Here is a 24,448-nt window from a genome sequence, read left to right as displayed (position 1 = left end):
TATGTGTATCTCAGTACAAAATTTGTAACTAAACAAAGGACACAGTCTCATTTAGTCAAGCTATTTCTTGTCAGATTATATATGATAGATTGCCCAATGTGTGTATATATATACAGTATATCAGTTCCCAGCCAAGGCTTAATAAAGTTTAATTAGGTTGTAATATCATAGCAACATAAATACGAATTCTAGAGTAAATATAAACCACTTGGTATAGTTTTCACACTTGCGATAGAAAATTAATATTTTAACATGTTGGCATTTAAAAAAAATCTTTAATGAATCATAAATGTGGTGGTCAACATTTTAACTGTAGATGCTCTGGGTATTTTTAGAGCTGAAGTCTAGTCGAGCCTCAATTTTGTTGTATCTGAAATGGAAAAGTGAATTTTACAAAGCGGTAAAACAAAAAATTGAGATTCAGGGAGTTTGTTTCTCTAAAATCACTGGGAGAGGGTGAGACAACATCCTTTGTATTTTCAGTGACAGTAAAATATCAAAGGTTTTCAGGTCACGTTAAATGCTAGTTAATGAGCATGGTGATGTAAATAGTATAATAGTGAGAAGAAAACTTTTAACTGATTTCCAATAAATGTTTGCTCTCCTTAAATTTGAATGCATTAATATTTTGGAAAAAATTTGTGTGTTTTTTGCTCATGCTTTATTTTGACCATGTAACCATTTTTCTCTAATTTTGAGTCTTTGTGAAACTACATGATGACTAAAACAAAATTGGAGACATTTTCTGCATTTATTTTTGACAAATTTCAGCTGTGGAGCCATCTTCAGATGTGAGTCTTCTGCAGGTGTGAGGAAGTAAGAATAAGAAGTGTCGCATAGAGTTTAGTGAATGTGACATAATTATCATTGACAAAATTTAAGAAAAAATAAGCATGAACATAATAATGAAATAGTTCAGGTAGGTAGCTGCTTCAGCATGCGTAGGCTGCAAAACAACAAGTAAAGGTTTATTCCATTCTGAAAAGAGAACAAAATAAAGGCTTTCAAGTCATGTTGAATGCTAGTTAATGAGCATTGGGATGTAAAGTCACAAAAGAAAGGCTTGACCCAAAGAAGTTTCCACAGCCGAAGCATTGTTTTTCTTCTCTTTTCAGCATGGAATAAACCTTTACTTGTTCCATAATAATGAAATTACAAATTATTGTCTGAGAACAGCTGACTTTGGTCTTGTTCTGTTGTTCTGAAATTGCATTGCTTTTCTGCTTCCAGTGGCAGACAACAGTAGCAACTGGGCGGTGTGTGGAAAGAGCTCAGGGGTGATCTCCATGCCAGTGATGGCCTCTGCAACTCACAAAGTCCAAATGGAGGTAATGCCTCTTTTTGCCGGAAACCTCCCATTCCCCAGCATCAGGGTCTTCAAATATCTGCCTCACCATGCTGCACACTCCATCCAGCCTGACACAGGTAAGTGCAGCATTATTGAACATATCCTTGATACCTCAACATGTGATAGTGAGACGTCAGATGCATTCACCTAGCTAAATCTTAGCAAATCATCATTTAACTGATGATGTGAGCAATAGAATAAATACTGAGATTTACAGAATCATTTGTCTGCTTATGTACAAGCAAATGCTTCCATATGTTTTGGCACTTACAAACTGAAAAAACTCCCCAACAATAAAAAAAAGTCAATGTGGGTGCATCAAGGGAAATCCCTTTGAGGAAGTAACTGCATGATGTCTGCATCAACATCTCCAATGCTCTGGTGAACTGAGTGGATGCAGACACCATGCAGTTATTTCCTCAAAGGGATATACAACCAAATATTGACTTTGACATTTTGAAATGTACTTAAATTGAATGTATTCCAATATTTATAGTCACATTAAATCACTGTTGAAAACCGAAACAGAAGTTTTTTTTGTATTCAGATCTATGCATTGAATTACCTGAAAATTAGCCATATTATATTGAATTTCTAATAATATTGTGATCACAGATACAAGTTGCTTGATTTTAAACAAAAATGAGTTTTCACTTAATAATGTTTAAATAATTTTGAAAGACACCATAGCTCCTACGTGCCAAACAGACTAGATAAGCCAAATGGTCATCCATTCCTCTTTAACTATTCTTGTGTTTTCTAGACTTTGTACTTATATTTGTATTTACTGAAAAATGTAATAATTCTATAACAAAATGAAAGATCTTAGCAGAGAAGTTTATATTAATCTGTATTAATAAAATAACAACCATGCCTGTATTTTGTTCATTATGGAAATGTATGTGGTTTTGTGTTTTAGTATTCAAAATATTTTCACATTTATCACAAATTATTATTTTTGTACCCAAATGGCATTACAGCACATCAGGAACTGTGGCTAAAGTGAATTTTCTAAGTTTTACAAGTTGCTTTCTATTGTGTGGAATTAGTCTTGGAAAAAATAAACCAACAAAAGCTGAAATCTGCTGAAAAGTTAAATTGTAGCTAATAAGACTTTATTTTAGTGTTGTTATAAATTTAGTACAGGAAAGCTTATTTGAACTTTCCTGTAAATCTTGTGTCCCTCTTCGGACTCTCTGAACTCATTCTAAATACCTATTACCTTCAGAAGTGACTCCCGACCTCCTGCATAGCTGATTATGAAACTGAACTCCAATTACTTTAAGAGAAAGAAATGTCATGAATATTATGGCTGGTATAGTTAGATATAATTAGGTAAGTTATACAGTAGGTGTGTGCAACAGTATGGGAAGACACATGCAGGCATTTATTTACGTGTTTCTTTAATCGTATTGGACCTTTTGATGCAAAAAAACAATGGGTGGAAAAAGATTTTCTTAACACAAATAATAATTCATACTGTAATCCTTTCAAAGGCTTGGTATAGTCTGGGGTTTATCAGCGTATATTCATTTTCACCTTTAATAACTTTACCACATGCTATTTGATACACATAGAACAGAAATGTGAAACAGATATCAATGTCAAATAATATAGTGTAACAACCTATTGTACTCACTGGTAATTGTTTCATTCTGCATTGTTTCAGATTCAGGGCACCAACACTTTCTCCTATTTTTGCTGCTCAGAGTCGATGCAAAAATCACACAAGAACTGGTGGTGCATATTTCTTCTGTATGTGTCCCATTGTCAGCTCTACCCTGTTTTGTTGCAGACAGCTGGATTGAAAATGACAACCTGTCTATTGACAAGTCCCTGGAAGAGCAGGGGGACAACAGCAGTATCCGGAGCCGCACCAGCACTCACTCTATAGGTAACGAGCACAAGGGGCTGCCCATTCCACGCCTGGAGCCCTTCAGTTCCGGTCAGGTGTTCAACAGCAGCTCTGGGCAGCAGGTCCTGGTGATGCCTAGCAAGGATGACCATGTATTGGAGGTCAACATTACATGACGATAGCCAGCCTGCACCACTACCCACCTTCTTCTGCACTCTCACACTAGACTCTGGTATGGTTGCACTTTACTGGGAGAGCACAGGCAATTTGCAGGCCTGATTGACATGGACATTGTTGCTGGTTTGTTTCAATGTCTGGTTTCTTTTTAATAAGACAAACTCAATGCAGTCTAGCCATCATAGACGTAACATCATAGGACTCATGTTTATTTTTTTCCCTTTTTTATGAGACTATTGAAATTTTGTCCCACAAACCCCAACACAAGAAGGAGCCCAGGATGGACTAGATGAGTGTCCTGAGACATCCTGTGTGACCGATCAACTGAGCTAGGTCTCCAAGCATTGTACTGTAGCACAAACAAATGAAAATATTCAATTTCATCTCACACTTTGAACTCATAGCTAATTGACAACAAGACTCTCCCTCACCAGTTTGTAGTATTAAGTGATTCAACAAGTATCCATGATATTCCAAATTACATTAAATTTGGGTGATTAAAACATTAGTTTTAGTCATAATTTGATTATAGTCATTATTTGTTTTCTCCACTGCTATATGGTTCTCAGATTACTCTTTCGTATAAACTTTTCTGCACAGTATTCACATCTGTTGCTGTATAAATCTTTGGATATATTCTATATCAGAAATAAGTTTGGAGGAAAAAAGCCCATAGTTATTTTTTTCTTTAGAAATACAGGAGTTAGCTGTGAAAGCTTTGATGTAGAACAGAAATTCCCATTATTCAATTTCATGTCCTCATTCTTTCTCTGTGGCCTGACTGTGTACCATTAGTTAGTCATTAATTCCACACAGTGTCTATAAAGGACCCAGTCAAGACTCAAAGAAATAAGTTCAATCCATCTGTGATTTTAGGTTTCGTGACTGACACCTGTATTTAGAATTGGCCACATTACCACAAAACATAAAAAAACTCCTTTTGAATTAAAAGTGACATACCTAAAATTATAAAAACATATTATTTTTACTTCTTCGGGCTGGTTATTACAGATCATAGTGCTTAGTTACTCTAAAATGCAAAATAATAAAAAATTGAAAACATGTTAAAATGAGGAAAAATGCAACTTATGTGTATATAAACTGTTCATACAGAGTAAGTAAAAAGCTAATAAACTGAACATATTAATTTCTTTTTTCTCTCTGTCTTGTGAGGTCTGTTTTTTGTGTTTTTTACTTTATCCTAGAAGGAGCAGCATGTTCAGTTTCACAGCTGTTTTATGAAGGGAAGCAACAGATAGATGTACAAGTTTTCTTGTCGCTGTCCAGCAATGTCCTCTTAAGAAAAATTATTTTAATGCCACAGGTTACAGTATATCATGTTGGAACACACAACCCTTCTGCCTATACAGGAGAAAGATGGAACACAGTGGGCCAGGCCAGGGATTTTTAAGATTCTCAAGCTTTTTTTGGAAACTAGGAAGGCTACTGTCCAGGACAGTACTGTATGTCTTGGCTTGTGTATGATGATGTATCAAGTGCATCTGTTCTATTAAATTATCAAGATGAAAACTTATTTATATCCAGTAGAGGAAATAGATTATTCAAAAGAGAATGTGAGCTGGAAAGGAGTTTAGAAGACCATGGAGTCTCTTCAGGAGTTAAATCATGATCTATCATGATTTATACCCTTTGGATTCAGCTCCCTCCACAGTGAATCTGAATTTTTGGTCCATTAAAAGTTTTATAAATCTTTAGTGAAGTTTATGTTTTGACACTCTCCTGAAGCAGTTGGATTACTTTGATTACAGAAAACAATGGTGACTGATAAAAACAAATGCAACCAGTCTTTTAATTGTCTTTTCGGTGGCTCCTTAAAACATGAAAGCATTCTTTATTTTCTCAGTACTATTCTTGATCTCTTTTATAATCAGGTGTAAAGATTCACATTTTTTTCATTTCGCACATTGAATTCCTTCGTGATTTTCAGAATTCATTTTTTTTCCTTCTGTTCAATATTTTATTTTTATCTGCTCTTAGTACCAACTGGGAATCAATTATCTGTTCACTCTGTTCTTTTAGGCTAACTCAGCATTTTGCTATGTATCAGGGTTATGTTCTAGCTCTGACAAGAGGGATTATATTACCCTGAAAGATTGATTGTTTCTGTTTCTTAACTAAGAAAGTACTGGGAAACTCCTTGGTCACACTGTTTCAGGTTCAAAAATGTCTAGATGAAAACAATTAAACTTTAGACACTTTTCTCTTTGTTATAATCAAAATAATGATAATTGTTTATTTAATTGTGAAAAACATCAGTAAAGTACTTGTATAATTATTCGTATATTCCTTTTTGGGAGGTGTTACAGCTTTGTAAATGCTGTATTATGTTAATTTCATTGTCACTAAGCTTACAGGGGGTTGAAAAAAAACAAAACTTCTATTGCTTTTACACTGAAACATAATGACATTAAATTTAACATTTAAATAAAATATATATTTTCACAATGTTCTGTAACTTCTGCAATTAGTTCAATACACCTCAGATTGTATTCAGTGGTCTATTTAAATATGTGCACATTACACAGTTCAAAATATAATTGTTTAAAAATGAATTGTGTGTCATTAATTCTTGTATTTAAATACTATATATTACAAAACATTGAAGATGTTGTAAATCATCTGAAATGTTGTTCCTGAAGTCTCTCAGTGTATGTGATTCCTAGTGCTGAGCTGTTTTTAATTAGGCACATACAACAAAAAAATAAAACAGCAATGTTTTGCAAACTGTACTCACACCCTTTCTCTGATGTCTCATAGTGTTGAATTACAAATGATATGTTTTTAAACTGAATATATTTATTCAAAGTTTGAATGATCACCTGACATTCAGGTGTACTGTATATAGTTAATAGTCCACTGATATAGTCAAGAATCAAGCTTTTCAAGCCCTTGAGCAACAGTATTTTGAACTTTATTCTGAAATCCACAGTGCAAGGAAGCTACGTAGATACTGTACTCAAGCAGTTTTGGTTAAGATTTATACATCTGTGTTTTGAACATGCAATTACATAAGTATTACATAACTGTCATATATCATATGCCATTGAATGGAAATGATTAGAAGGCAAAACATAAATGTGGAGCTAAAAAGACATCAACATATGACATAACGGCAAGGCTTATTAAAAATACAGGAATATTTTCTAAAACATCAACATGTCTGTCAGGTGAGTGCTGTACTTTATTTGGAATGAAAATCATTATAGCATTATAGAATACTCTTACAGATTTGCCTCATGTCTATACACTGAACATGCAAAGCAACATTTTGGTTACACCATAAAATGAATATAAATAAACTTTAATTTATTCATTTATTTTTTCAGAAATGTTTGTGAAATGCCTCAGTCTGTTCTCTAAACCATTTCCCTATTGTCTTTCCCTGTAATATAATATACAGTAAACTGTGCCAGGCAGGTACTTAATGATTAATAAAACCCTTAAATATAACAAAATAAAACAAAAGATTTAGCCTTAAATGTGCTTCAGGAATCTTTCTTGGTAAGAAATGCAGTTTATGTTTCAGACATAAATCCTGGTGCTGACATAGTAAAGATGAAGTGCAACACATTTATAATATCCTGCTTCTTCCACTCTGGAGGATGAGATAATTACTTGTGGCCGACCCTGGTAGTAATATGCAAAGGTCTACATCCTAGACGGACTTTTAGCCTACACTTTGTTTGGGCTTCTTTTATAGAGGTCTTCATCTAAATATACCTGCTCTCCAAGGGAATAGGTTTATTAGTAAACAGAGATGGTTGTCACCAAACTTTCTATTTCTAGTTTACCAACAACTGAATTCTTAGATCATCCCTGTGCCTAGGTGTGCCTTAGCAATACATTAAACAACACCTCAAACTGACCTGATCTGCAAATTTCACAGTTCTGGGCACATAGGGACACAGCTAAGCACGTGGTCTTAGCAAGCCTTCTATGTTCCCTTATTATTCCCTTATTAGTAGACCCTTATTCTACTAATAAATATTCCTTTATTAGTAGACCTGTATTGCCTTAATATACTGCCTATCTTTCTTACACCCGAAAAAGGCTCCACAGCCGAAACATTGTTTCCTTTCTTTTCTTTTCAGCATGGAATAAACCTTTACTCGTTCCTTTACAGCCTACACATGCTGCTGCAGCTACCCACCTGATATACTGTGTAGCGGCAAGGCTTATTAAAAATACAGGAATTAAGATTGCTACTCCATTGCCAGTCCTTCTCTCCATCATCTTGGTGGTGCTGGACACGGAGAGGCCATTCCATTTGGTTCACATTGAAGGTGTTTTTCTAGCTGATAGAGTTTCCTGATAAGGAACAGCTCCCAAGGCTGAGATTCACCAGCCAATCTAATAAATGGTCATCTCTGGCACCTTACTGTCTGGGAGATTCCTTAGGAGAGTCGCATCCCAGGTTGTCTACAACTCTAATGTCAGAGAGCATGGTTACTCATCCTCCACCTAGATCAGCCAATCAGGAACTGGTAGGGCAGGTTAACCCCATGTGTGTCTCAAATGCCCGCAGAACATTCAACCAATGAACGACCGTAGTTCCTCCAGATAAAACAGGTAGCACAAGGCCCAGAAAGGAGCTCCTCTAGGACATTCTCAGACTCATCTCAGACAATCATGTAATGGCCAGTGTGTCCGAGTGCCAGGACTTTAATGAACGGAGGTTTCCCACACATAACCAAAGGATCTGCCCGAGGTTACCCCAGCAGCAAGCCTTGTGAACTGCCAGTACCCCACTGCGAACGCTCGCCTGATCAACGAGTGAACTACTTCAAACTCTTCGTTACCATCAGTAGTGTCATTCTCTACCCCCAAACCAATGTGAACACTGAAGCCTTCATGCGCATCAGTAATCACTGCATTTTTTCCCTCTCATCCCAGTGTCAGTCAAAACCCTTCATGCCCATCAGTACTGCATCTCTGTCTGTCTCTGCCCCAGTCCAGTGTCTGATCCAAACCCTTCTTGACCATCAATTCATCCTCTGTGTCTCTCTACCTGAGCCTAATGTTAGCTTTATATCTTTCATGCACTACCTCAGTGTTTTTCTCTCTCCCAGCCCAGTGTCCAGCTTCACAACTTTCTTTTCTGTCAGTACTGCTTCTATCTTTCTCCCCCCAGACCAGTGTAAAGACTAAAGCCTTCATGCACATTAAAAATCACTGTGTGTGTCATTTCTCTTTCTCCCATCCCAGTATCAGTCCAAACCCTTCATGCCCATCGGTACTGCATTTGTCTCTCTCGCTCTGTCTCCTAGCACAATGTCAGATTAAACCAGTGTGAGTTGCACACCCTTCATGCGCATTGTTATTGCCAATCTGTTTCAGTTTTTTTCCTAGTGCCAGCACCAAACCCTTCATTTCCATCATTACAGCATGTGTGTCTCCCCAAGTCAAATTGTCTGAAGGAGCATAGGGGGTAAAGGGTACAACATACTTAAATTAATGGACATAATTCTTTACTCAGGGTCAAGGGATGAGACAGGGCTGTTTAATATATCAATATATATCAATGGGTGAGCAGGAATGTTGGAACAGTCTGCAGATCCTGGGCTCACACTACATGACACAGAGATCAAGCTCCTGCTCTATGTGGATGACCTGGTCCCTGCTGTCACCCACAGAACAGAGGCTGCAGCAGAGCCTGGCACTACTGTTGCAGTACTGTCAGACCTGGACACTGACAGTCAATCTGGGCAAGACCAGAGTCGTGGTTTTTCAGAAGAAAGCCAGAACTCAGGGGAACAAGTGACTCTTCACACCCAACAACACCAATGTTGAGCACACATTGTTAAGAATTATTTATTCTATTAAAACCAAAATAGAGATATAAACCCTTATGCGGGAGCTGGAAAATAAACCTGAATATCTTTCCACAATCTGAAAACGGTCAAAAAGGGAAGCCAGTAATCCAAAAGCCATTTCTGTTAATTTTATGTTTTCTTATATCTATCGACTATATCCTGTGACCAGAGCAGTCTTATTGATGCTTAAGGAAGCAAAAGATCATTTAGGGGTCTAAAAAATAAAAAAAGTGAATAAAAAAGCCTTGAGATGTACATGGTATCGTATGGGAAGCAGCGAAGGCAGGATGTGTACATCGAAGTCACATTGATGATGTGATTGTTAGAACCCTTGTGGCAGCATTTTGCCCTATATGAAAGGTAGATAATGTGCTATTCAGGAAACCTAATAAAATGGCATCACACAGCTTAAATGTGATAAAGCATATATTCTATTCTTGACACACATCCATATTCTTATTTGAAAACACATATTTGTATTTTTTTAGCTTTCTTAATAAGCTATGTTTCTAAGATGGAGAAAATAAACTCTAGGCACCTGGCTTTAATGTAAATCAACATTAAGGTCAGGGTGAAATATTTCAGCAAATTGCGATATTGCATCCCATTGTTAACAATGTGTTCAGCCACATTAAAAGTGTCATGTTATAATGAAGTTTTTTTGGCCCAATGATAAGGACTTTGGCTTTGTTTATCCAGCAATAGTCAAAAAGTGGCTTTGAGTAATTTTTGGTTTTACAGTGTTTCATTTCAGTTTCACATTGATTCTGGACGTTAAACCTTATCCAAGTCACACTGATCTCCTTGTTTGGCATATTGAAACTGGTACTTACATTTATTTCAGAGGAGATTTATCCAGGGAAAAGGTGTACTTTTCCTTCCTTTCGTCTTGATTTGCAGACATAGCTATTATGCTATTATGGCTGTTTACTCATCAATAGTGTGCCAGACTTTTCTTAGAGATGCTAAGTCTTTCTGTACTAGGGTGCCATCAAAACCTTACTGTGGAGTGCATATTCTCTCCTTTGAGGGAATTTCTTATTTTTATAATAAACTCTGCGGGCCTCGGTTTCCTCATGTGCTGAAGCTTGACAATTCCTAACCAGGTCTCAACATGGCAATTTGTGGCTCTTGTTTGTCCATCCTTCACCTTTGATGCTTTCTTCACATTCTGAAGCTTATCTTCCCAAGTCCCCCTAACAAAATTCCTCTCCACAGAGGAAATAACGCCATGTAGTTTTCCAATAGGAAATAAATTATGTCATCAAAGAAATAGGGGTTTGCATTGTTATTTGTTTCACAGTCTTCATCTCTTTGACCTGATGTGGTATCCTCATATGTAGCTTTAAACTCAGCAGCAAAAGGAGAGTGGCCAAGTATGGTTCTCATTGTTGTGTGTACTTCCTCATCTGTAAATGTGACTTCAGCCTCTGTCCGTAAGCTCTGTGTTTGAGAAATGTAAGCATTAAGGATGCTGATACTGGCAATACAAATGTGTTTGAATACATTTTTGGCAACATTCAAAGATGTGCAAAATTTTTCCTTTGCTTTGCCATCCCGCTTTACCAATTGCTTGAGAGAGACAGTGTTCTTTAGTTTTCCGTGGGAGATTCTCTTTTAATTTTTATTTAGTTTTTTAGTTCTCTTTCATTGCATGATTTAAGTATGTAAAAATGGTTTCCTTGTTGAAGATTTCAAGAACACTATGAATCAGGGCCCAGCTGTCAGTTTCAACTTGCTGCACTCTCTTGCTGCACTCTCTAGAGATGTCATAAAGGTATTATGAGCCATTTTTTTAAACAGGGGATGGTATGATCCTTTGTCAACATTTCAGACACTTGCATTTTCCAGACACTGGACACTGGCTTATTTTTTCCACTTCCAGGTAACACAAGACTCGTACAGAATTATTTTTTTCTGTGATGAAATTTTTGTGACAGCCCCTCCTTGTCACGACCACCAACCAGCGGAGATCAACTCACAAAAGAACTAACCAGTACCAGCAGCGGGTTAATAATAACAAGCGCCGCTTAAAAAGAAGCACTATTTAAACCATCGTAACCCGCTTCCCGCTGCTCGGTATTGAGTCTAGTCGTTGAAAGCTCTACCCGGCGTTTTCTGTACCTCATATTATTCTGGATTCTGGACTTCCCTTTAGCCTTTCGACTTTGGACCTCGCCTTGCCTCTCATCTCGGATTGTTTGCCACCAGTGTACTTCCCGGATTTCGACCTACCTTACTCCTTTTGACCACGATCTTGCCTCTTGCTTCGGATTGTTGCTTCAATCGTACTTCCTGGATCCTGAATCACCTTTTTCCTTTGGACCACGAACTCGCCTTACATATTGGATTGTTTGCCTGCCTTGTCATGTACCTACTCCGGCGTCAGAACTAGATCTGTATACCTTTTCATTGAAGATTTCTGACATTCCTGTTACATCCAAGTCTCTGAAACACCTTCAAGTACATAGAGTAACTTGTGTGATGTGTGTTTTGCTGTGTGTAGTGTCTTGTCATCATTAATAAATATTTGTTTAACCAAGTGTGCCTGGATTACTACTCCTCTCACGAAAGCTGCGTCAGAGGGCAAAGAAATCACGTGCCTCATTATACCAACTGCTCGGGTACAGTATATTCTAGAGATAACCCTTACAAGTTGGCGGTTATGAATAATTATTTTACTTGTTAACTAAATATTTGGTCAATTCCTGATTTTCATCATTTTTGTAACACCTCTATTTATAACAGTATTTTGTATTTGATGTTCTTATTCAGGTTTATTTTTACTGTAGTAATATGTTTAGTGTGAGAGAAGTTTTATTTGATCCCTGATCTAGGGGAAGGTTTGGTGTAGATGGATGAGGGAGAATGGACCCACACGTAGCATCTATTTTCTTTTATTAACTTTTCTTTATTTTGTTCCCAATAAATTTGATAATTAGCTAGACAAAGTTCCTTCAGACATTTGCATGAAATTCAAATGTAATTTACTTACCGTAAAGACAAAGGAAACATTTTTGCCGGTCTTATTGATTTCAAGAAAGCATTTGAGTTGATTTGGTACAAAGCACTGTTTTATAAACTTTTAGATTTTAAAATGTAAAACATAATTAAATTAATCTACTCAGACAACAATTGTACAGTGAAAATTGGAAACAAAAGGACCAAAAGAAAAAAAAATCACCCAAAGTCATGGGCCTGCAGCACTGTTCAATATCTACAGTATATCAATGAGTTAGCAGGAATGTTGGAACAGTCTGCAGTTCCTGCTCGATGTGGATGACCTGTTTCTGCTGTCGCTCAGAGGAGAGGGGTTGCAGCATATTGAGCAGTACTATCATACTGTATCTGGGTGCTGACAGTCAATCTGGACTGATTTTTCAGAAGAAAGCCAGACCTCAGAGAAATAAATACCACTTCACATTCAATAACACATTGAAACACACATCGAGCTACACATACCTTGGTCTGACTTAGCTCATCTAGGAGTTTTGACCTGGCAGTGAAGGCACTGAGAAAGAAGGCACTCAGGGCTTTCTACACAATGAAAAGGAGACTTTTCAACATTAACCCACCTACAAGAATCTGGCTCCAAATATTTGTAAGTGTAATCCAGCACATTGCCTTAAACGGCAGTGAAGTGTGGGGTCCCCTGACAGACCAGGATTACACCAAATCGGACAAACACCCCAGAGAAACTCTGCACATCGAGTTCTTTAGAAACATCTTCCGTGTGCAGAGAAAAACACCTAACAGTGCATGCAGGAGTGAATTAGGCATTGACCCATTACTAATAAATATACAGAAGAGAGTAATCAAGTATAGGTTACACCTAAAAAATGACCAAAACACTTACCATCACAAGTCCCTGCTGAGCCAGAGCTGAGCCCAATGACACACTTTTTGCTGAGGCTCACTGGCATGAGCTATACCAACACCAGCCAGCCTCAGGACAGCACTGCTAGAGCACCACAGATCAGAATAAACCACATCACAGCACAGATCAAACAGGAATATCTTACACACTGGGACACACACACACAAACACAACTGGATTTCTATACTTTAGAATCCTAAAAGTGATCACAGTAATCACAGCCTAGCCATAGAAACTGGGTGACACAGGCAGACCTGGCTGCCCAGAGAGGACAGGCTGTGATCCCACTGCCTGGTGGGAGATATAGAGACAAAAATGCACTTCTTACGACACTGTGACAAATATTCTGGGATTAGACTACCATTTTTCCCCACATTTACAAATCTAATCCCAGAATTCCTATACCTGCCAAAATTACAACTCCCAGTCCTACTGGGAGAGGGAAGACTGAACTCAGTTGAATTGGCAGACTGCCCAGACCTCCTGTCACAACCTGAGCCTCTCTCTCAATAATGTTCCATACTATATTTTTGTATTGTAAAGGTCTTTAGATTTTATATTAATTGTATTTGTATGTCTCTGGCAACACTGATTTACTCATTGGTCACATCAGTAAAGCATCTTGAATTGAATTACAGAGGCAGTACAGATGGAAAGAAAGGGTTTGACATTGACACTGGTCATAGATATAGTCATAGAGACCATACTGAAGGGTGTGGAGCTGCCACTAGGCTGGGAGTGAGAGACACAGAAACCATTACTAATAATAAAAGGTTTTGGAGCTGATGCTGGTCTGTGAGATAGATACACAAAGCAGTACTTATGGGAATGCTTGAGTTGACACTAGGCTCATGAAAATGAAGGGTTTGGTACCTTTTATCCAGGAAACCCAAATTTCCTAAAAACACAGAATAGCACAGCCTCTATAATACTTAGCTCCATTGAGGTTTGGTTTGGATGATAATGAAGTAGGAGCTCTTGCCTGATGCAAGCTTCATGTCCCAAATCCTCCTTTCTCTTCTCCTTCTGCTTCTTGCCTCTTCCCTCGTTCCCTCTGTGCTCTTAATGTGATCTAATATTGTCTGTTTCTGTACTGCTTCTTGATAATCATTAACCCACAACATACCTAGGTATACTGAGGTTAACCTAACAATTGTTTTTGTTCAAGGTATCCCAAAGATCACAGCAAACATCCTCTTCGCTTTGAAGCTAGTTTACTCTGCCAAGTGTCACAAACTTGGATCTAAAATCCAAGAGAGACTTCTCAGTCACCTAAAGCTGTTACAATATTGAATATTGTAACACAAATTAAATATGTATCACAGGTACTGAATGGCATACATGGTTAAGATGACACTAGGCTGGGACAGAAATATGTAGTGTTTAGGATTTGGAGATTACATTGTGCTGCGAGAGAGAGACACACAGGCAATACTGATGGATATGAAGAGCTTAATTTAACTAATGTGCAGGAAGAGTTTGGAACTCTAGTTTGGGGGAGAAATAAACAAAAGCAGTACTGATGGACATGATAGGTTGGAACTGACATTGGACAGGAAGAGACACAGAGACAGTACCAATGGAAATGAAAGGTATGGAGCTGACACTGGGCTGGGGCACAGAGAGAAACAATGGCAGCGTCCATGAAGAGCTGAGAGCTTAAACTTGGCTGGAGGAGAGAGACACGCAAGGAAATGAAAGGTTTGACTTGACACTGGGCTGGGAGTGAGAGACATTGAAGCCAGTACGGATGGACATAAGGTTTTGGAGCTGACTGGTCTGGGAGATAGAGAGACATACAAAGCAGTATTTATGCTGACATTGGGGTGGGACAGAGAGACACAGAAGCAGTGTTCATGAACATGAAGCCTGAACCAGGCTCCTGCTATGTTCTGCTTGAGAGATATAACAAAATGTTTAAGGGGAGGAAATTCCAGGCAGACATTGGCTAAAAGAGTCTTCAGCAGTAAAAGCTAATGTGGACATAGAAAGGTTTAGTTGTAAGAGTCTAACATGGATAAAATCTATCTGTAAATGGAGATTAAATGTTATCCTATAAATATCTCATTCACACATATCAACCCATTGTCCTTATTTGGAGTCTCTTTAATAAGCCATTTCATATGTAATTATAAGAATAGTAGCATCAAGAAGACTTTCCTTGTATTTGTCATATATACTTCTGAGTAGATTCATACTGTAGGTAGTGTTGTGGGAAATCCTTAATCAAAGGAGCTAGTCTTGCATGGATTCAGTTGTTTTATTGAGCTCAATAATGACACCAACGCGTGTTGGGTCTGCCCCGCAGAACAGACAAACTGCCGGGATTTCCCAGCTCTTATATACAGTCAGAAGAAAGTTTGTTTCACAATCTGAGTGCTTGTCCTGTTCTTTGATATGTAATTGCCTACTGTCCTACTCTGTCTTGCTCTAGGTTCTGTCCTTTGATATGCAGCAGACATGGGTCTGCTTTGTCCTGTTTGTGGGTGTTGTTCCTGTCTTTTCTTATGTAGCGTTAAGCCACTGGGGCTGCTAAAGCAAGTCAGCTTTATGGCATCTTAGTGTAACTTTTGTTTACGGCTAAATTAACGGACCCCATCAACAGCTCTCACAATGTGCTTAAGTGGTGATACTTTGTTGCTGGATAAGTGAGATATATACTGTACATGTCCCACTTCAGGTAGTTAAGGAACCATGCATGTTATCAAAATCTGAATATTCAGATAATATATTAAAATAATCTGCTGTTCACTCATCATTGTGAATCTGAAACTTTGTTTCTTTTCTCTGGCATTTATGAGTGCACTTAAACACATTTGGGAGCACCTGGGAAAACTGGGATCAGTTGGGTTAATTACAGGGGCATAGAAACTGTCACGTACAGTAGCACTAGGCAACAGAAGGTAGCCCCCTGTGCGTGGCAGTTCAGGTAAAGGTGGTTCAGTGCCAAACTGAATGACAAAAACATGGTCTTGGACAAAAGCTAGGAAGTCGGAAGCCGGGAAGGTTCCGGGAGCGCAAGGTACAAAAAAAGGGAGGCAAGGTTGTTTTTCGAGGACGAGATCTTGGGGTCAAAAGTCAGGAAAGTTCAGAGGAGGCTAAGTACCACGATGGGAGGCGAAGTCGTAGTCGAGGACGTGAGCGAAAAAAGCACTAAATGCAGGGGTGCCAATAATTGTGACACCTTTGTTTTTGAGAAAAATGTTTATATTTTTATAAGGATTTTGTTTCTTTGAATAATTTTACCTCACTGAAAGGTTAGATTTCTCATATTTTCAGTGTAAGATCAAGCTGATAAACAACAAAGACATTTTTTCATAGCCTTTTTTGCTCATCTTTTCCAAGGATGCAAAAAATTCTGGAGGGCACTGTATCTAACATAACATTTACCCAAATAAAGCTGGTTAATAGCTGTGGGAATAAATAGCAGTTCTATTCCATTTGAATCTAGACATTCTAATTCAATGCCCAAATGGAAGGAACTCAACTTCATTGTGCCTTGACGGTTAATGGTTATATTGGCCTTCCTCACTATTTATTTGATATAGATTTTTGAAAGCTGTAGTTTGTCTATGTCTAGGAGAAGACTGACAATGACATAGCCACAGCAAACTCAACAATATGTCTGTTCTCAAAAGGGAACCTACAGCTGTTTGTAGGGGACAACACACAGCGCTGAGGCAATCCAGTGGAAGAACAAAGGTGATCTGATATAACATAATTTGCCCTCGCTCTTTGTGATCTGCTGGTCAAAAGGTATAAGATCCAACCCACAGTATTTAAGTCTAGATTGAAGCTTGAGAGTAAGATTTTAAACGTTAATGAAAAATCTATAAATGTGGCATGATCTGGCATGTAGTTTGTGACCTTCTAGATGTGAATATGAGAGATTCAGTTTTTGTGAAGGTATGATTTTTGACGAGTAAAGACCTTTAGACATGATGCCTGGGATGCAATAGGTTTTCAACCTCCAGCCTTTTAACAATTTTCTCATATGACTTCATAACTAAAGAGGTCAATGCCACTGGTATGAAATATTGAAACACAATTTGGGACCTATGTTGTGCAATCACTATGATTTTTGCTTGTTTACAAATTTTGAGTAGTTGCTGATGCAGAGATATTTTGAAAATCTAAAGAAATATAGTACTCATCTGCTCAGCACATGATCACAGTACCTGCCCACAAATGCTATCAGTTCCTATGCATTTCCTAACCTTTTTTACTGACTATTTCCAAAATGTGGATAATTTAATAAACAAAGCACATCTTCTCTAACATTTAAAAGACTGAATGGGAAAACAGAGGGGACAATAAGTGTAAAGCATTTAGAAAATCCAGATTTGATTTGTAGATGAGCCACCCTGCACTGGATGAGCTGCAGTAATAGCTGTTGGGAAAATAACATATAGGAAGACTGTCAGGCATTTTTTGCATAGTTGATAAGTCCTTGCTGAGGCAACAGATATATTTGGATATCTGGCATACAGTATGTGACTATTAAAATAATAAAGATACATAATAAGATTAAGGCAAGGCTTTGTAACGGGGGAGATAAGACATTTTTGACATCATCCAAAATGTCTGGATAAAATAGCCATGGAATGTATTAAATCCTATAGGAATAAACAAGTATGGAAGTAACAGACAAACATTTTTACAATTAAGGTCACTAAGGAAGAATGGGTAATGGCCCTTTTTGGTATCTGAAGGTGACAGGGTCTTCCAGAATTTCTGGAAAAGTTTTGATTTTGTTGGTAAAAATATATGTTATTCACAAACTAATCCTGTCTAAAGTGCTGTTGTGAGCATTACACCATTGATTTATACATAATAGTTTTACTGCTGTGAAAACAAACTTAATGGTTGTGTTTAGAGAAGATAGTAGATCACTGAGCTTGGGTTGTTTTAGGATCACCCTGGTGAAAACACAAACATGGACACAAGAACTAATAAGAGATGTCTTTCCAAAAAAAGCCTATGTCAAGGCTTGCAAACACGTCCACATCCACCCTGTCCATTGCAACAGGATAGATATTCTTCCTGAGTGCGAAAATCCAATTTCAGCGGGGCTTTTGAAGTGCAAATGAATTTTATTTTTCTAAAAGCAAATATAATTGGCAAACCATGTTCCTTTTCCTTGTTTGCATTAATTCCTGCAATGTCTCATTCTGTCTTAACCATTTCCATTCGTCTGAACATTTTAAAGTTTGTTTTTAAAGTTAATGAGCACAACAAGAAATTAGAATAATATTTAGGCCTTTAACTGATGTTATTTAATTAAGGTGTGAAAATCAAACTATTTTTAGAACAGTTTTTGGTTGAACTCCACAGATCTGGGGTGAGTTTCCCGAAAGCATCGTAACGCTAAGAACATCGTAAACTCGCTCTTAAGATCGATCGTTAATTTACGAGTGTTTCCCCAAACCCATAGTAACTAAAGTACCACATTAAATCCTTCGTAATCTACGTGCTCCCCGACCCACTTGTTAATGTCTAAGTGCTTCTTAAACTGGCTACCTCTTGCCCCAACCTTAGGGACAGAGATCACCAGACAGAGCACATTCAATTCAAGTCATGGGAATTCTCTGGAAATATAGAATACTAAGATTTTATGTTAAGGATTTTGATATTTTGTTGTACTATGTAAGAGGAAATTTGAAAAAAGAACATTTATTTATACAGTAATGAATTTATTAGTCATCTTGGGTAAATTTCATAGTCAAATGTTTTAATAATGCTCCCTCCTTTAGTATTTGCTGCTAAAGGTTGCCAGGTTGCTGCTGGAAGAGGTGTTAGTGGGGCCAGCAGGGGGCGCTCACCCTGCGGTCCATGTGGGTCCTAATGCCCCAGTATAGTGACGGGGACACTATACTGTAAACAGGCGCCGTCCTTCGGATGAGACGTAAAACCGAGGTCCTGACTCTCTGTGGTCATTAAAAATTCCAGGGCGCTTCTCGAAAAGAGTAGGGGTGTAACCCCGGTGTCCTGGCCAAATTTCCAATTGGCCCTTACTAATCATGGCCTCCTAATAATCCCCCTCTATGAATTGGCTACATTACTCTGCTCTCCTCCCCACTGATAGCTGATGTGTGGTGAGCGTTCTGGCGCACTATGGCTGCCGTCGCATCATCCAGGTGGATGCTGCACATTGGTGGTGGTGGAGGGGAGTCCCCATTACCTGTAAAGCGCTTTGAGTGGAGTGTCCAGAAAAGCGCTATATAAGTGTAAGCAATTATTATTATTATTATTTAATTTCCATAAAGAACATGAAACATGTAACATGTATTACAATGTAGCGCCACGCAGGGCGGGCTGAGAACAGCACCTGGGGACTACCGGACTGTATATACAGTAGTGAGATGGAGGCTGCGATACAGTCTCTTCCCTTCGTGTGTGTGTGTATGTTAGTGTAGGTGCAGCGCTGTAACCCCTGTCCCTGCGTGTGTACCTTTCCCGATTCAAGTTAATAAATGTGTTGTTCAACCCCATTCCCTGAGTTCCACGCCTGCTCCATTCCGTACCGAAACCCGCGGTCGATACAATATTTAAAGTTCGAATGCCGTTTTATGTTCTGTCGTGATTGTTGATGGTAAAGCTTAGACCTACTTGTTTTTAAATTTGATTATAGGTCCTGTATTTGTTGAGTGACACATGCCAAGCTTAGTAGTTAATTTTTCCATTGAGTTCCAATACACCCAACAACTATGAATAACAACAGTTTTTTTCTCATGAAACACTGTGATTCTTAACGATGGTAGTGTGCCAAAAAATATAGCTTTAAATCACGTCGTGCACTGTCCACACAGTTAAACTTGGTTTTCTTTTACGGCATATCAGTCATTTATTTTACTATACAAGTGGTGGAGCCCAAGAAATGAAACATTGGGATTCCACAAAGTAACAATTTCCAAAGGAATTTAAAGATTATCAGACACCCCATGGTAAGGAAAACATTACTGTCCAATGCACTATATACAGTATACTGTTTCCAAAAAGGCAGTCAACACAATGGTTGCTCTGAGATTATAATTTGCGAACTGTGGTTTGTGTGTCGCCTGGGGTGTGAAAAGTAACCATTATGATTTCTGCTGTGACTTTCATTATGATTTCCGTGAGTATTACATCAGGCTTTCAGAATATGTACCAAACATACGTCATTCAACTCTTTCTGAAGTAGTGGGAGCCTAGAACCTGGATCAGTAGTGAGAGGACGTTCTGAAGTTGACATCAGACCACAGCTGATTAATGACAAGGTCCACACAATCTTAATTGCACTGGAAATGATACGTTAGAATATATACAAAGAGGAGTGTAGTTTTCTAGCAATTAAAATGCAAGATGAACATTTGCTGCAAGAGATGCATTTCACTGTTTCCCTTTTCTTAAAAAGGAGATAGTTATTTGCCCTTGGATCTGTTTTTCTTTCAAACCCAGCTGGTCTCATGTGTTTGTTCCTTTCCATATGGCTCTTTCCAACCCAGGGACTCTGATCAGACCTCACCGCATTCCCCTCCCTCCGCCACACAATGAGTTTCACTACGAAGTGCAAAACCTCAACATCAACCAAGACGTCGTGTTCTATTCGTGCACCTTCAGGATCACTGACTGTGACCTCTTCACCAAGAAATTCCTGACCAAACTGGACATTAGGCTGAACCCACTGGCTCCCACCCCAGAAGACCCCTACAACAGCCTCCGGAGGCAAGTGAAGAGAGCACTTGTCCTTCTTGGATAAAGCACAAGCATTGTCATTTTCTTTTATATTTCATACCCACATGATCCTGCGACATCTGTCACCATCATTTGATGAAGGATTGTGACCTCCACAATGCCTTACAGGAGATTTAGTACCATTTGTGGAGTGTCTCATCATTCAGTGGTATCATTCAGTGGTCACTGTTTCGTGTGTACCCTTGCTTGCTCAGTTTCACTCCGACCAAGTGGTGCTCGGCCAGTAATGCACCTCTGCATGAAGAATCCTGGTCACAACTAGCCCAATTCGAACTATCAACATTTGAACTGGAGGGCCTGAAGTTGGACATGTATATATCTCATTTATCCTGCATTAAAGTATCACCACTTAAGCACATTGTGAGAGGTGTTGATGGGTTTTGTCAATTAATTAAGCCTCAAACAAAAGTTACACTAAGATGCCATTAAGCTGACTTGCTTAACGCTACATAATATAAGACAGGAACGACAACCACAAACAGGACAAAGCAGACCAATGTCTACTGCATATCAAAGGACAGAACCTAGAGCAAGACAGAGTAGGACAAGGAGTAATTACATATCAAAGAACAGGATAAGTACTCAGATAGTGAAACAAACTTTCTTCTGACTGTACAGTATATAAGAGCTGGGAAACCCTTGCAGTTTGTCTGTTCTGCGGGGCAGACCCGGCGCGCGTTGTTGGACTTATTGAGCTCAATAAAACTGAATCTGTAGAAGACTGTGTCCTGCTCCTCTGATAAAGAATTTCCCACAACAGGCCCAAGCCTGTGCCATGAGCAAGCATCTTTACTCATGGAGCAACTCTGTGGCCCTGCCTTTAGAATCAGGGAGTCTTCAGCAAACCCACATTAAAAAAGGTGTTTCATGGCCTGTACAGATACAGTACCTGTGAATGCCTGTTGTGATTGTGGTTCTTTTCCATAATCCACAAGTTCCATATACAGGATCAGCAGCATTATTGACTTCTGAAAAAACAAACACTGGAACATGTTAAACCCAAGTATTCTCCTCGCCTGCGTATTCCACCCTAATTATTTCTGGAGTGGGCCCTGGCTGGCATATTCATATCATTAATATAAAACAGGGGTGGCTAAGCATACTCTTTAAGCCCACAACCTCTTTATCTCCTTTGTTTTGGGGAAAACACATTTAAATAATCAAGTGATTACTTTTGGGTTTCTGACTGTTCTCTCTTTTGTTTGAATTGACATCTCATAATGGGCAAGCCAACTGGCAGTCATTCAGAGCTCTTTCATGCTGACCGGTTAAGCCAGTAATTGCCAACAAGAGACCTTGTATTTGTGATATTTTGAGAACTAAAAAATGTTGTTTCCGGTAATGAAAAGTGTAACATTAAAAGCAAATAAAGATCTGTAGTCTGATATGCCTATATCAGATATGTAGGCATATCGTATATATAGGTATATAATGTTAGTTATTTGAATTATAACCATAAAAAGTCCAATGGTAAAGGTTTCTGTAACCCTGACACTGGCTTGGCATTACACAATAGCTCCATCATAACTGCATCTACAGTATGTACATTGTCAGTCAAAAACTGGCCTATATTGTAAATGCGGGATTAATCAACTGTATCTGTAGTTCTAATTACAATTAAATTTACAAATACGATGGAAATTATCCACTTTTTATCAACTCATTAGAATATTTTTAAGACCAGAGGTAGTGCCGCCGGTGTCATGGATCTAAGAGCTAGGGTGCAACTGTCCAGGGAAAGTGGAGAGCTCATTGCACCTCAGGTGGATAGAACAGCATGGCACAGGACAGCACCAGTCTTGTGTGAAACTGTCCACTGAAATCCACTGATTGGAATCTAGGAACAAGGACTGCTGGGAAGTTGCTCTTATCGGCTTTGGAAGACTTCCTACGGCTGTACTCACAGGGAAATGGGGCTGCAAGGGAATGGTGGATGACAGCCTGCTGGTATTGCCTGGGCAGAAAGGGGGTCTGAGACTAGAGAGCAAGAAAATGTATCAAGTATTTCAGATTAGAATATCAATTTATCACATGGAGCATTAATTTTCTAACAGATATAACTAAAATTGTACTTATTAATGTGTTGGCATCTGACCCTGACCCATCTGACTGGTTTACCTCATGGCTGTGTTCTTTCTCCTCTCCCTTTTGTCTTAGATACTTTCCTTTGTCAAATTTTGACAAGATTTGCTGATTACAGTGTTTTAGTCTCTCTTCTCTAGAGACTAGACAAACACATTAGTCCATTCTGGACTGATTCAACTGGTGTGATATTACTTACCTTGAGATAAATGTGTTAAGACCATAATCAATAATTGTTGATTTAAAAACAAAGCAATGTCATTCCCACAACAATCAATGGTGAGTCTGTTAGTGCAGTTCACAGTGTGGTGTCGCCGAGGGAAAAGCAGGTGTAAAAGGGATGTTACTCACACCATACTGATCTTCTCCTTTCTTTGTTCGTACGTTTTCCAACCCCGATCTGTAATCCGTTTCCAGTATCCTTAAACAATCCAAATTCCAAAGTCCGTATGTCCACACCAATCTGTACCGTAACCAAGTCATAATCTGTAAACCGTAGTCGTAAACCATAAACTGTAGTCCGTTATTTCTTAATCCTTTCAGCACACTTCTAATCCTCTTCTTCCTCCAAAACGCACTCACCTTATCAGCTTCTGCGCCGGCTCACTGCTTCTGGGGCATTTATAATCTGTTTCCTGATGCAGCTCACCTGTGTCTCATTGTTTCTCCGCATACAGTAGGTCTTTTCCAACAGCGGGTCAGCTGGTTATCCTTGGCAGCCATCTTGCCTAGGTCTATATCAAGTATAGACCTAGGTGTTTCATTACAGAAATACCAGTTATAAATGACCCTTCCCCTGGTCCTCTTACATTCCGTCCCCCTGAGTTCAGCCCCATCCTCAACGGTCTAGAAAAAAATAAACAGTGCATGGTGAGGGCGTCTACATTCCCTTGTTTCCTTCTGGGTCTATATACTGTTCGGAATTGAAACCTTTGAAGACTAAGTCCCCATCGTGTAATTCTATCATTTTAACCATATTTTGTAACATCCAGGTTAATGGCACATGATCGGTGTACAATATAAACTGTCTTCCTAATAAATAATACCTCAAATAGTGCAGGGCCCATTTTCTGCAGGATTTAACTTGCGACTAATATATAAAATAGGATGCTCCAGTCCATCAATTTCTTGCAAGACTATGGCTCCAATTCCAGTGTCAGAAGCATCAGTTTGTACCATGAAAGTCCGGTACCTAAGACGGGTTGAGAAGAGAGAGTTATTTTTAAGTCTTGAAAGGCCCTCTCTTCCAAATCGGTCCATTTTATTTTTTCCGGACAACTCTTCTTTGTTAAATCGTGCAGAGGGGCAGCGACGGAGGCAAACCCTGGAATGAAACGTCGATAATAACTTGCAAGTCCCAAAAATGTTCGGATTTGCTTCTTTTTAGAAGGTTTGGGCCAGTTTTTAATTAACTGCACCTTCTGGTCTTGGGGCATGACCAATCCTCTTCTGATCGTATAACCAAGATAGTTGGCTCCCCGGGACCCCAGAGAACATTTATTTGGATTGGCTGTTAATCCTGCTGCTCGCAAAGCTCCAGT

The 24,448-nt window shown here is 38.7% G+C and overlaps 1 protein-coding gene across 3 annotated transcripts in view; it reads left to right on the top strand.

Moving 5' to 3' along the window:
- The window catches only part of trappc10 (trafficking protein particle complex subunit 10), an 84,185-nt gene extending 79,647 nt beyond the window's left edge, over positions 1 to 4,538 (top strand). For all 3 annotated transcript variants that reach the window (XM_015363585.2, XM_069179144.1, XM_006638957.3), the window contains 2 exons: positions 1,231 to 1,425; positions 3,144 to 4,538. In XM_015363585.2, the coding sequence (XP_015219071.1) occupies positions 1,231 to 1,425; positions 3,144 to 3,379 (431 nt within the window). In that variant the 3' untranslated portion in view covers positions 3,380 to 4,538. The remainder of the gene's footprint in view (positions 1 to 1,230; positions 1,426 to 3,143) is intronic.
- The last annotated feature ends 19,910 nt before the right edge of the window (positions 4,539 to 24,448 follow it).

Source organism: Lepisosteus oculatus, chromosome 15, assembly GCF_040954835.1.
Source record: "Lepisosteus oculatus isolate fLepOcu1 chromosome 15, fLepOcu1.hap2, whole genome shotgun sequence".
Classification (NCBI taxonomy): domain Eukaryota; kingdom Metazoa; phylum Chordata; class Actinopteri; order Semionotiformes; family Lepisosteidae; genus Lepisosteus; species Lepisosteus oculatus.
The sequence above is the reverse complement of the archived record's forward strand: the minus strand, read 5'-3'. Positions and strand labels throughout refer to the sequence as shown.